Below are 13,916 nucleotides of genomic sequence, written 5' to 3'. Positions count from 1 at the left end.
TCTCTGCTTTGTTCCTTCCAGACGTCACAAGCCCGATGCCTGACTCCTACAGCCCGCAGTACGTCGAGGCCGCCTGGTACCCCTGGTGGGAGAGCCAAGGGTTTTTCAAACCAGAGTATGGAGTGAGTGTGGGTCGGCAAGAGGGGCGGTGTCACGAGTATTTAGCCCGCAGCTTAGGGCTGCCGCGCGTATCCTCATGGCCTACCATTCCCAACATGGCAGGCCCTCCTGTTACCTCAGGGCGAAGGAAGTGTAGCGGCCCCCTCAGAACCACCCGCGTTCCTCACACCGTCTTTTTTCTCCTCTTGCCCAGCGTCGCAGCGTCGCTGAGCCGAACCCCAAAGGCCTCTTCATGATGTGCATCCCTCCACCCAACGTCACGGGGTCTCTTCATCTCGGACATGCTCTCACCAACGCCATCCAGGACTCCTTGACGCGATGGTGAGGAGCTACTCCCTCCTTCCACCACAGCCCCTCATTCTTCCGCTGGATTTCCCAGCCCTCCCTGGGCCACTTTGTCAACATGGACTCACCGCTTGGCTGTCCCGTCCGCTACCCATAATGTGATCTGTTTGTTAGCTTTCTTTACTCTCCTTGGTCTTCGTCCTGCTTGTGGGTTTGCCCAAATGGCTGGATCCAAATTTGTCTCCCCTCCCCCCGATTGCAGCTTTTATGCAATCATCTTTAGGATGCTTAGGGCTGATCCTGCGTTGAACAGGGGGTTGGACTAGATGGCCTGGATGGCCCCTTCCAACTCTATGATTCTGTGATTCTATGATTCTGTGATTCTATGATTCTGTGATTCTGTGATTCTGTGATTCTGTGATTCTGTGATTCTATGATTCTATGATTCTATCCTCAGAGCCGTGATTCAGAGGCCCCATTTATGATGGGATCCTGTAGGCCAGAGAAAAAGAGGAGAAAATACTTAACCCAGTAAACTGAATCAAGAAACCAAAAGAGGTTAAAAGCAGTGTGAATGTGCAGCCTGATATTATAAGTGCCATGTGTATTTGACTATTGATCAGGACTCTGCAATGAAGGTGCATCTTAGATAGAGGCACCATCTTAGTACAAGAGTACCTATAGCGATAGATATTAGAGGCCCCTATAATTCAAACCTATCCTGTGTCATGGTGTACATGACCTCCATTTCTACTCTGCTGTTTTCATTATTTGATAATATGTACTAGGCATGTGTACTAACAAAAAAATCTGGACTGCTTCGGATTTGGAAGAACCTGCTTCAGACTGTTAAAAGGCCGTCCAAAGCAGCTGCTCTGGATCTGGCTTCGGCCAAAGGGCTTCGGACGTCTCCAAAGTGCTTCGGCCATTAAAGTCAATGGCGCTATTTGGTCCCTGTTGATGATTTTTAGATTTGATTTTGTAGTGAGGCTATCCTCGAGGCCTTACAGCGTCTTTAACTTTCTTTGTCGACAAATACAGGTATTTTCACATATTAGGTAAAAGGTAAAGGTATCCCCTGTGCAAGCACTGGGTCATGTCTGACCCTTGGGGTGACACCCTCTAGTGTTTTCATGGCAGACTCAATACGGGGTGGTTTGCCAGTGCCTTCCCCAGTCATTACCGTTTACCCCCCAGCAAGCTGGGTACTCATTTTACCTACCTCGGAAGGATGAAAGGCTGAGTCAACCTTGAGCCAGCTGCTGGGATCGAACTCCCAGCCTCATGGGCAGAGCTTTCAGACAACATTTCTGCTGCCTTAACACTCTGCGCCACAAGAGGCTCTTTTTCACATATTACAACGTTATATTTGTCTGTGCATTGCACTTATAATAATAGGCCCCACATTCATATTTCTTTAACCGTTTTCAGTGTCGTGATCCTGATGACATGCAGCAAACTTCCAGGAAAACAAGGCTGGGTGCAGAATTCAATTTCCCAAAAATCCAGTTTCCCAAAAATTCAGTTTCCCAATTTCCTTTCTTTTTCCTTTTAACGACATTGCCAAGGGAAAATGCGTTTTAGACCTCCGAAAGCACGGAGCGAAACTAACTGTTCGGGAAATGCCCGGGATCTTGCAGGCACCGGATGCGAGGGGAGATCACCCTGTGGAACCCGGGCTGCGACCACGCGGGTATTGCCACTCAGGTGGTGGTGGAGAAGAAGCTGTGGAAGGAGGGAGGCAAGACGCGGCACGACCTCGGGCGCGAGGCGTTCATCGAGGCTGTCTGGAAGTGGAAAAGCGAGTGAGTGGCTTCGTAAGCACCTTTTCTGAGCCGTCCGTAGGGCCTGTTTCACGTCATGGAGCGTGCCCGGTGACATGTTTCAATGAGTGTACTTTTTCTCTCTGCCTCTTTAACTGCAGAAAAGGCGATCGAATCTACCACCAGCTGAAGAAGCTTGGGGCTTCGATGGATTGGGATAGAGCTTGTTTCACCATGGACCCGGTAAGATCAGTGGAGAAGGAGAATGTGTTTGTGTGCACGATTGTGTGAAATTAACGTTCTGCCAACGGGGCAACTTCCACTAGGAGAATAAAGCCAGCAAAGTCAAGGCAGGAGGTCAGTCTACGACAGGGGTGGCCAAACTGTAGTTCTCTAAGTGTCCATGGGCTCCAGTTACAATGAGCCCATGTTGGTAGGGTCTCATGGTAATTGGAGTCCATGGACACGTGAAGAATCATGGTTTAGCCACCCCTGGTCTAGGAGAAGATATGCAACCTGGAGTCCACTGAGTATTGAACAGTCTTTGTTCCCCCTTAACAAAAATATTGAAATGTATTAGCAGCTATTTATGAATTTGAATCTTGTTGATTATGCCTGCAGAGCTATTGGTGGGGAACCTCTTTCTTTCTAAAGACCCAGCATGATATAGTGGTTAAGAGTGACAGACTCTCATCTGGAGAACTGGGTTTGATTCTCCACTCCTCCACATGCAGCTGGCTGGGTGACTTTGGGCCAGTCACAGTTCTCTTAGGGCAGTTCTCACAGAGCAGTTCTCTTAGAACTCTCTCAGGCCCACTTCCCTCACAGGGTGTCTGTTGTGAAGAGAGGAAGGGAAGGCGATTGTAAACCGCTTTGAGACTCCTCTGGGTAGTGAAAAGCGGGGTATAAAAAACAGCTCTTCTTCACAGTCCAGGAGTAGAGAAGCGACAGAGGCTGATTTTCTGAGAGGGTTAGAATCATAGAACCATAGAATCATAGAATCATAGAGTTGGAAGGGGCCATACAGGCCATCTAGTCCAACCCCCTGCTCAACGCAGGATCAGCATCCTAAAGCAGGTTGTTTTGCCCACAATCGCTCAGTCAGTTCACAGCTAGTAGAGGGATTTCTGGCTCACGCTGCAACTCCATCAGTCATCTTGTATTAGATTGTGGGCTCAAGAGTTCGGTCCTTGCTGAGAAAAACACTCTGCTGTGCAAACACCCACCAGTTGGTGGTCCCTAGCCCCAAGGAAGTACATCCCCAAGGAAGTACATCCCTCGCTGGCAGTCTTCAAGCAAAGGTTGGATACACACTTTTCTTGGATGCTTTAGGATGCTTAGGGCTGATCCTGCGTTGAGCAGGGGGTTGGACTAGATGGCCTGTATGGCCCCTTCCAACTCTATGATTCTAGGATGCTTAGGGCTGATCCTGCGTTGAGCAGGGGGTTGGACTAGATGGCCTGTATGGCCCCTTCCAACTCTATGATTCTATGATTCTATCTGGCCTCAACCAGGGCCCAGTCATTTTCACTCCTGGCTGCCACTTGGTGGAACAAGCTCCCGGAACAAAACAGATACCGCCATGCATTATGTTGCAATAAACAAGTCACATTCCTGGAGAAAGGGAACCCCAATTCCCACTGAAGTATGTCTGTGTGTGTGTGTGTGGGGGGGGGTGAACTGCAGATAACAAAAGCAACCGCGTGGCATTGCTCAGTGCTCTTCTTCTCCCCCCCCCCCCAGAAACTCTCTTACGCTGTCCAAGAGGCTTTTGTCCGGCTGCACGAGGAAGGGGTCATTTACCGTAGCAAGCGGCTCGTCAACTGGTCCTGCACCCTCAACTCGGCCATCTCCGACATAGAGGTGAACCGGGAGTCCCGGAACAGGCGCGAGCTGCGCGTTGCTCCGGCAGGAAGCTAGAAGCGAGCCGGATGTCTTGAGCCTCGGCTTCCTTCTTCCCTTCCCAGGTGGATAAGAAGGAGCTGGCCGGCCGAACGCTCCTGCCCGTGCCTGGCTACAAAGAGAAGGTTGAATTTGGGGTGCTGGTCTCCTTCGCGTACAAGATCGAGGGCTCGGGTGAGCAACTGGGCTTCCCTGCCGATTGGTTGCGGGATCTGTTCTGGGAGTGACTGGCTGAAAGACAGCGTGGTGTAGTGGTTAAGGGTGGCGGCCTCTAATCTGGAGGAGTTTCCCCGCTCCTCCGCTGGGTAACCTTGGCCTAATCACAGTCTTGGTAGAGCTGTTCTCGCCGAGCAGTCCTGTCAGAGACCTCTCAGCCCCACCTACCTCGCAGGGTCTCTGTTGTGGGGAGACAACGGGAAAGGTGTTTGTGAGCCGCTTTGAGATTCCTTCGGGGAGGGAAAAGTGGGAGTATAAAACGCAACTCTTCTTCTTCTAAGCAGCTTTGGACTCCTTCGGTTAGTGAGAAACAGGATGTAAGAAAAACAGCTGTTCTTCTTCTCTTTCCCTCCCTAGATGACGAAGTGGTGGTGGCCACGACCCGCATTGAGACCATGCTGGGAGATACAGCGGTCGCAGTCCACCCCGAGGATCCCCGGTATCGGGTACAGAACGCTAATAACAACAGGGCAGGAGAAGGTGGTTTGGGTTGGACTTAGAAGAGCCTCGGAAGCAGGGAACCTGTGTCCCCCCTGGCACCATCAAGGGTCTGGGGACTCTCGGTTCAGGCTGATTCCCTTGCCATTTCCACTCCCCACTTTCCTCTCCCATTCCCAGATGGGAGGTCACCCTGCTCAAAGTTATGGGGGAGAACTTGCAATTGCCTCAGTGAGATGGGCACTGCTAGAAAGGCTTGTTTGGGAGAACTAATCTCTGGAAAGACCCTGCCAATCCACCAAGCAAATCATAGAATTGGAAGGGACCTCCTGGGTCATCTAGTCCAGCCCCCCGCACTATGCAGGGCACTCACAACCTTATCGCTCATCCACTCTCACCTGCCACCCCCTTGAACCTTCACAAAGCCGGAAGCCTTCCTCCAGCTAGAGATGCTCTTCTTTGACTTCAGAGGCTCTTCCATTGCAGGTTCTTTAGGCCGGAAGAAGGTCCTCGGAGGATGAGCAGATGCCCCCCAGTTTGTTTTGCCCAGCAGAATGGATGGGCTGCTTAGGATATCTGGGAGAACATCAAAAGGGAAATTCAGATATGGGACCGGACTGATAGTGATGAAAATGCATGGGTGGGATCCAAGACTTCTGGAACAGGGTGCTTCTTTAAAATGGGGGGAGAGCAGGGAGGCATTTCCTAATAGGCAGCAGTGCACTAGAGTAGCCATTCTCAATCGGGGCCATGTGACCCTGGGGGGGGGGGGGCTCTAGCACTTTTGAAGCTGTCCACAGAGAAGGGGAGGCCAAAAGGCTTGGGGGAGGGCTGGTCACTGAGCCAATGAAATATCCTTTTTGTCACATATGAAGTCATAATGGTTAAGACGTTTGGCCTTCGTGAACGGAAAGAAAGAGAAATCATGTAATCCCTTCGTTTGTGCTTGCATGAATGCATTCAAGAAAAACTGCACACACGTGCTTTTCTTGGTCGAACGTTCTCGAAATCTGTCTGGCGTATACAGTTCATTCAATCTTAGCTCAGGCCTTTTTTCATCTGGCTCATTGTGTAAGCGGCCGGCCTACCACAGGAGCCCCTGGAATCTGAGAAAAGCTCCTAATAGGACCATGGCCACAAAAGGTTGACAATGGCTGAGCTAGGACATATTGAGAGTCTGGAAAATTAGCTACAGTGAATGCATCAACCTTCTGATCTTTCCCGATTTTGTTCATAGCATCTGCGTGGCCGGAGTGTCCGTCACCCCTTTACCGGACGGCTCTTGCCTATCGTTTGTGATGACTTTGTGGACATGGAGTTTGGAACGGGTACGTGTGGGGCTCATAGACCGGAATGTGTGCAGCTTTGCATCCTTAGTTGCCAAGCAACGACTCCGGATATGTTGTTTGTACCTCCTACTAGGGAGGGTGCCTTGAGATCATTGAACATGAAGGCGCATTCCTGGGCAGTCTTTTGCCTCGGCGTGTTAGGGGAGGGGCTGTGGCTCAGTGGTAGGACCTCTGCTTGGCATGCAGAAGGTCCCAGGTTCAGTCCCCAGCACCTCCGGGCACAAGGACCGGGCAGCTGATGATGTGGAAGATCTCCGTGGGAGACCCGGGAGATCGTCTGCCAATCTCAGCAGACCAATGGTCTGATTCCATATAAGGGAGCATGTTTACAAAACACTTCCAGTTGTACAACAAAATCAGAGGCCAGAAGCACCTTTAAGACCAACAAAGATTTATTCAAGGCGTGAGCTTTCGAGTGCAAGCACTCTTCCTCAGACTTCTTCCAAGTGTCACTAGCTCTTTTGTTTTTGGAGAAGCACCCCTGTATCAGTGGTCAGCCATTCCTGATGGGAGGCTAGAAGGAGCATCCATCCAGCCTCCTGTTACTACTTGTGCTTCAGGTGCAAAAGGAGCAGTCGGGGAATGAACTCAAGGATCAGGTTGCGGTAGAGGCGATCCTTCCTGATCTGTGTGGGCCATCACCCTCATGGAAACCTTTATTTTTGTTTGGGTTTGGGGCTTTGAAGGCCTTTTCCCCAAGAGCCGCTCTCAGGCTTGCCACCCTCCCTTCCCTAGCTTTTTAGGGGTCGATCGACAGCAGGCAGGGCATGAGATGGTTCTGTGATCTTCACGGAACATAATAAGCATGCCTTGTGCTCTTTTTGAGAAGTGCCATTCTGACCTGTTTTTGTTGACATAAACTCCTCAGTATCAATACAGACCTCACTCAGTATGTCCACTGAAGAGCAATACGCTCAGTGAATACCAACTCGCTATTGATCCCTGGCCCCAAAGATCATAGTGACGGGTGGTATATAAATTGAATGAATTAAAAAAATATATATATATATCCTTTCTGTCCTTGGTTCCACCCTGGTGGAATGAGGCCAACTGAGATGGGGGCACTGACAGAACTGTCAAAGTTCTGCTAGGCCTGTAAAACGGTGCTCTTCTGCCAGGCCTATGGCTGAGGCCATGTTGGCCTACATCCTTCTCCTCTCCATGTTTACCTTTCTTCTTCTTCTTCTTCTTCTTCTTCTTCTTCTTCTTCTTCTTCTTCTTCTTCTTCTTCTGGGAGGGGGTCATATCTTGGTTGGCAGGTGTGGTGCTGCTGCTGGGAATGGGGGGAGTTGTGTTGGATTTTATTATGTTTTCAGTGTGTCTATTGAATTTTTAATATTGTAATGTTTTATTGCTCACTGTGTAAACCGCCCCAAGCCCATTTGTGTGGAGGGACGGTATAAAAGCCAATTTATAAATAAATAAATATTACTGAAGCTTGTAGAGGTATGTCCTCTTCTTAAGGCAGCAAGGAGAGAACTGAGGGAAAAGGGCTTGCCCCTCCCACACCACATGACCCTTTGGGCAGGAAAGCTACACTAAAGAGAGACGGAACTGGGAGCACGCTTGGACTCCAGAAAGTTCTTAAGTAGCTTCTTAGCCTCTCTGTCTGGCTGACGTGTGAAAGTTCAATCCTCATGTGGGTCTGTCAAAGTCAAATTTTATTTATGGTCATTCAGACCAAAGTTTAGGTACACAATTAAAATGTTGAATTAATACAAAAAGAGAAATATTCAAGTACAAAAAAGAGTGCTTAAGATACTTATGTGGCCTGCACAGAACACCACTGGGTGAACAATAGTTACAGGTATGTGCAACCTAGGTTTTTCTGCTTTCCCTCTCAGGTGCTGTGAAGATCACTCCGGCTCATGATCCGAACGACTACGAGGTCGGCCTGCGTCACGGACTCGAATTCATCACCATCATCGATGAGAACGGCTATCTTGTCAACGTGCCCCCTCCTTTCTTGGTACCAGCAGGGATGGGCAGGGTTCAGAGGCAGAGTTCAGAGAATCCCTTTAGGTCTAGGCATGTGTAGCCAAGCTGGCTCTCCAGGTGCCCATGGACTACAATTCCCATGAGCCTTTGACAGCTGTCAGGGGCTCATGGGAATTGTAGCCCATGCACATCCGGAGAGCCACAGTTTGGCCACATTTGGTCTAGACCAGGGGTAGTTAAACTGTGGCCCTCCAGATATCCATCGACTACAATTCCCATGAGCCCCTGCCAGCATTTGCTGGCAGGAGCTCATGGGAATTGTAGTCCGTGGACATCTGGAGGGTCACAATTTGACTACCCCTGGTCTAGATCCTGTTCATGTGGGATGGTGTTAGCTAGGCCTTACCTAATTAGGAGTGTATAACATCAGGAAATTATAACTGCAGGGTGATAAGGTGATGAGTTTACGTGACCCATATATGCATTGCAGCCATGCAGTTACCTAATTCTCACCCCCGCTTGCCCCTCCCACCAGGGCATGAAGCGGTTTGATGCTCGTCGTGCGGTATTGGAAGCTCTGAAGGAAAAGAGGCATTTTCGGGAGGTGAAGGACAACCCCATGGTGGTACCCGTCTGCAGGTGAGGAGATGTTGTGCTGCCCGTGAATAATGCAGGTTTGAACGGCTCATTTCTGCATTCTTGAATGAGAGGCCTGAGGCTGAAAGTGATTTTGCCAAGTTCAGTAGCCTTTTGTTAAACAAATGGTTAACTTCACAACGATGGATTATGCAAGAAGTGGTGGCAGCTAAAAGCTCAGAGAATGTCAAGAGGGGATTGGATAAACATCTGGAGCAGAGAGCCATCAGTGGCTATTAGTCACCAGGTACAGAGGGAACACTCTCTGGGACAGTGGCACTCTGTATTCTTGGGGCTTGGGGAGGCGGCTACAGTGGGAGGGCTTCTAGAGTTCTGGCCCTGCTGGAGGACCTCCTGATGGCACCTGGGTTTGGGGCCATTGTGTAGCACTGAGAGTTGGATTGGATGGGCCTTTGGCCTGATCCAACATGGCTTCTCTTATGTTCTTATGTGTGATTGGGCAAAACTGGGACACCATGAAGAAACACACGAATGCCATGAAATAGTTTGTTTTTCAACTTATGAGGGAAAAGGTGAGGAAAGCATATCTGACTGATGGCAGTTTGTCCCTCAAAAGTTGTACCCTGAAAATCCCGTTGACCTCTAAGGAGCTAGTGGACTCAAATCTGGCTGGTTCTATTGCAGGCCAAAATGGCTACCCTGTGGAACTGCCCTTAACTGCGCTTTGACTAAAATGTAGTAGGGGGCATATTAAATCGCTTTAGAGGCCAGTTTTTAGATTAATAACATGTCATGTGGCATGGTGGTGGTGGGTGGAGGGAAAGACGTGTGTAGTTACTGTGTTACAAAAACAGCCCATATCCTTGATCTGTCTGAACTCTTCATTCACATAAAATAAGCATTAATAAATCCCCACTGAAAGTATTCAGGAGGTTGAGCCTTTCTCCCAGTTTCTCTTCATCTTTGCTGCTTTCTTGCTTTAAGCTCTTTTGCCAAAGCTTCTTAAGATGGTCAGGACTCAGAGCTTTAAGCCTAGTGCTGCCAAGATTTGCATCACTTCAGAATACAAAGCGAAAGAGGAGATGATAACAAAGAGTGGGTTTAGCTTCTTGAGAGAGAATGTGAAGGCCAAAGAGTGCTGCATCTGAGGGAAACAGGGACTATATGAACTGGTGGAAGAATATCTGGGTATGTGGGAGAGAAGAAGACATCCAGGACACTTTATTTGGTTACATGAATGGTTAACGGAAAGTCATTCTGTGAGCTGCTGGACCAGCAGTATCCATGAGCCTGTGGTCGATTCCATTTTTCTCTCTCCCTCACCCCCATCACTCTAGTCGCTCCAAAGATGTGGTGGAGCCGCTCCTGAAACCCCAGTGGTACGTGCGCTGCGACACTATGGCCCGGGGAGCTGCTGAGGCAGTGCGCCGAGGTGACCTCCGCATTGTGCCGGACTTCCACCTCAAAACCTGGTTCAACTGGATGGATAATATCAGGTAAGGTTGTGGCCCGATCTGTAAGAATGAGGGTGCGTAAGACATCCTTTTGGGAACTGGGTGGAATGAAGAAAATCAAATGCTTCATGTCTCCATACATTTGTCTGCCCCATCGGCAAAACTTGTGAGCCTTTTCCTTGGTCCATCCTTTGCTTTCTCACAAAGTTTGGCAGATTATTCCTCCCGTTTTCTTCCAGAAAACTTCCCAGCTTCTTCACAATTATTGCTGGGATGAATTTAGTTTATGTGGCTCTGAGCCAGAATGAAGCAGTGATATAACTTCGTTTTGATGCTAGTTATTTTGGTTCATGGCTGAACCCAGGAGAACCAGGAGGTTGTTTTGGAAACTGACCCAGTTTATTTCAGTTTGTGAGCCTTTTACAGTTTAAACCCCTACTTTCTGCATCCTGTGGCTTTTTGCGGAGAGCAGAAAGCAGGGGGCCATTTGTCGTGGTTCGGTCCTTGGTGGCTTGGGAACGGGACCGAACCCCGCCATCAGAGGCGCCCGCGATCACGGAGGTAGGGCATGGTGATCATAGGCAAGCCGGCAGCTGGGCGCCCCACCCGATCGTTGAGGTGGCAATGGCCGCTAAAGAACCTCAATGTCCCCCTCCACCTTTTGACAAGGGCCCGGAGATGGCCCTTTGTTCCAGGAAAATGGGCCATCAGGAACCCCGGAAAACCTCGCATATGTGCATGAGTCATGATTGTATCAGCATGTTCCCTCCGCAAGTACTGGGTGGGGCAATACAGCCTAAGGAGGTGGGTTTTGTATAAAAGGGAGCTTCCACCTGGAGTTCGGTGGAAGCTCTTACTCCATACCAGCGGACTCCACGTTGCTGAAATAAAGCTTGTTCCTGTTGTATCGTTCACCAGGCCTGGCGTGACGTTTTCTTCAAAGGGGCACCCTGTTTTTTCAGTTAGCAAGCGGGTTCCCGACATCGTAAGAGCTTCCCACCGAACTCCAGGGTCGGCATCGCATCCGAGCGCTTATCGGGACGGATCCAGAGATGGCGTTTTCAAGCAACGGGGCGGTCTCGACCCCCACGAACCCCGGGAACATGAGTTTAATGTCCCCGGGAGATTTCCTCCGAAAATCGGGGGGCCAGGAGCAGCTGTCCGGGACCCCGAGACCCTCGGCAGCGGCGGCCAAGGGAAGGCGCCGGGCCATGGGTTTCCCAAGCACGGCGGGGAGCGCGCCGAGGTCTGGGGGGTTGGCCCCAACCTGGGACACCCAGCTGAGGCAGGCGCTTCGCCCGGTAGGACCTGAGGAATCCCTAGAGGACCTGCGGCGGGCCATGGCGGACTTGGCCAGGCGCTTGCAGGCAGCTGAAGCCCGTGAGCAAGCTCGGGCCGGGCCCGGGGGGACTGGTAATACAACGGCGGAGGGGATCGCGTCGAGTGAGGACGTCTCCAGCGACGAGGACGAGCCCGGTACTGGTGAGCGGGCCCCGGACCCCGACCCGGAGCAGTTTTCAGTCCCGAGTAGGCGAGACGGCCAGCGGAGAGGCGAGATAGCAGAGGATCTCGGGGGAGCGGGTGAGCCGACGGGGCGGCGAGAGCCGGACCAACGCAGGAGCGACGTGCAAGGCAGGGAGCGGCACGGCGTCGTTGGGCAAGTTGGTAGCCGGTGGAGCGGAGCAGGACGAGACGGCGGACGCCGAGAATCCCGGATCCGGAGGGGGTCGGACTACTCTCCAAAACGTTCCCCCCCAGAGCTTAAGGCGCGTTTCGACGGGACGCCGGACGACCTCCCGCAGTTCCTCCTCCACGCGCTGACGCATGCCCGGAGGTATGGAGACCGGTATGAGGACTCCGAGGACTTGGTCTGGGGGGTGGCCTCGTGTCTCCAGGGCAAGGCGGGTCAGTGGTACCTAGGGTTGGCCGAGCGCGGCGACCCGGCAACTCGGGACCTGCAGGACTTCGTGGTCGCGCTCCGCCGACGATTCCAGGACCCCCAGGCTGAGGACAAGGCAAAGAGTCGGATCAAGGGACTTCGACAGGGTACTAGGGGGGTTATGGACTATATAGACATTTTCCGGAGGGAAGCAGGCAAGGTGTTCTCCTGGAACGAGGAGACCCAAATCGAGTACTTCCGGGAGGGCCTTAACCCGAAGCTCAGGGAATGGGCCGTGATCAAGGGGACGGAAGAAGATCTGTCTACACTGGAGGGGTGGTGTTTTGTGGTCGCCAAGCTGGAAGCCAGCCTGGGTTGGGCCGCCGCACCCCCCCCGGGAGGCCAAAGGCGGGTCAGCCGAGGCGCCGAGACCGGGCCCCGACAACTCTCGCCCCAAACGACCCCCGAACCCCGAGCGGGAAAGGAGACGCCGGGAAGGTCTGTGCCTGAAATGCGGGGGGTCAGGACATTTCGCAGCAGCGTGCCAACGGCAAGGGGGGGAGGACCGCGGGCTCTCCCAGGGGGGAGGTGCGACACGCCCCCAGCAGGCACGCCGGGCGGAGGACCTCCGCAACGAACCGGGAAGCGCCCAGGCGACGGGAAACGGCCAGGACCTGCTGTAGACGGCGCCGGGCAGCAGGTCCCGCGGTGCGAGGGAAAACCCCTGCAGCATGAGGCGCGACCTCCGAACGTGGTAATTTTAGAGCTCCGGAACCCGGAGAACGGACTAAGTTGGGTGGGGGAGGCTCTTTTGGACTCTGGATGCGACCACAGCATGGTCCACCCCCAGATAGCCCGGGCTTTGGGGCTACCGAAGCGCATTCGGAAGGTTCCCCTGGTTTTCGTCCAGATGGACGGCAGCCCGATTCAGGGGGGACCTTTCGGGGAGGAGGTGGGTCCTATCGCCATCCACATAGGGGACCACCAAGAGCTGCGGTGGCTGATCCAGGTCCCCGTAGCGGGATATCGGGCGGTGTTGGGCCTGGATTGGCTGAAGGAACACAACCCCGTGGTGGACTGGCGGGCGGGGACCCTGAAGTTCGACTTGACGGTGGGTGCACGGCATCGGGTCCCCCACGAGAATTCCAGCCACAAGAGGACGGCGGCGCGTCCCAGGGGAGCGGCGGCGGCGCAGCAGGAGAAACCAGAGCCCGAGGTCCCGCCAGAGTACCGAGACCTCGCAGCCGTTTTCAGCGAGCGGGAAGCGGACGAGCTACCCCCACACCGCCGCACGGACTGCGCTATCAACATCCCAGAGGGGGCGGTACTACCCAAAGGGCGCATCTACAAGATGAGTGAGGGTGAGCTCAAGGACCTCCGGGAGTTTTTGGATAAAAATCTGGCCCGAGGTTTCATCCGGCCCGCTTCCAGTCCCATGGGAGCTCCAGTCTTGTTCGTCCGGAAAAAGGATGGGTCCCGACGGCTGTGCCAGGACTACCGGGGCCTCAACGCCATCGCAGCGGGGAACGCTTACCCCCTCCCGCTGATCCCGGATTTGCTGGCCCGGCTGGGCAAAGGGACTCTGTTCACTAAGCTGGACCTAAGGGAGGCGTACTACCGGGTACGCATCCGGGAGGGGGATGAGTGGAAAACAGCGTTTAACTGTCAATTGGGACAATTCGAATTTAAAGTGATGCCGTTCGGCTTAAGCGGGGCACCTGGGGTTTTCATGAGTCTAATTAATGAGGTGTTGCAGGACCTTCTGTTTCAGGGGGTGGTGGTTTATTTGGATGACGTCCTGATCTACAGCCAAGATCCCCAAGAGCACGTGACCCTGGTGAGGGAGGTGTTAAAGCGCCTGCTGGCAAACCACCTATACGTGAAGCTGGCTAAGTGCGAATTCCACCGTCCCTCCCTGGACTATTTGGGCTACCGCATCTCAGCCCAGGGCATAGCTATGGACCCCGAGAAGGTG

At 52.6% G+C, this 13,916-nt stretch overlaps 1 protein-coding gene across 3 annotated transcripts in view; it reads left to right on the top strand.

Annotated features, from left to right (window-relative positions):
• Positions 1-13,916, top strand: part of LOC143834205 (valine--tRNA ligase-like) — a 39,840-nt gene that overhangs the window by 9,587 nt on the left and 16,337 nt on the right. For 2 of the 3 annotated variants that reach the window (XM_077330804.1, XM_077330805.1), the window contains exons 7-17: positions 22-122; positions 314-441; positions 2,046-2,210; positions 2,330-2,411; positions 3,912-4,031; positions 4,136-4,244; positions 4,644-4,732; positions 5,962-6,052; positions 7,918-8,042; positions 8,547-8,650; positions 9,946-10,104. In XM_077330804.1, the coding sequence (XP_077186919.1) occupies positions 22-122; positions 314-441; positions 2,046-2,210; positions 2,330-2,411; positions 3,912-4,031; positions 4,136-4,244; positions 4,644-4,732; positions 5,962-6,052; positions 7,918-8,042; positions 8,547-8,650; positions 9,946-10,104 (1,273 nt within the window). Of the gene's footprint in view, positions 1-19; positions 123-313; positions 442-2,045; positions 2,211-2,329; positions 2,412-3,911; positions 4,032-4,135; positions 4,245-4,643; positions 4,733-5,961; positions 6,053-7,917; positions 8,043-8,546; positions 8,651-9,945; positions 10,105-13,916 lie in introns of all 3 variants that reach the window. The other variant, XM_077330806.1, reaches the window with a different exon arrangement.

Source organism: Paroedura picta, chromosome 3 (genome assembly GCF_049243985.1).
Source record: "Paroedura picta isolate Pp20150507F chromosome 3, Ppicta_v3.0, whole genome shotgun sequence".
Classification (NCBI taxonomy): domain Eukaryota; kingdom Metazoa; phylum Chordata; class Lepidosauria; order Squamata; family Gekkonidae; genus Paroedura; species Paroedura picta.
The sequence above is the reverse complement of the archived record's forward strand: the minus strand, read 5'-3'. Positions and strand labels throughout refer to the sequence as shown.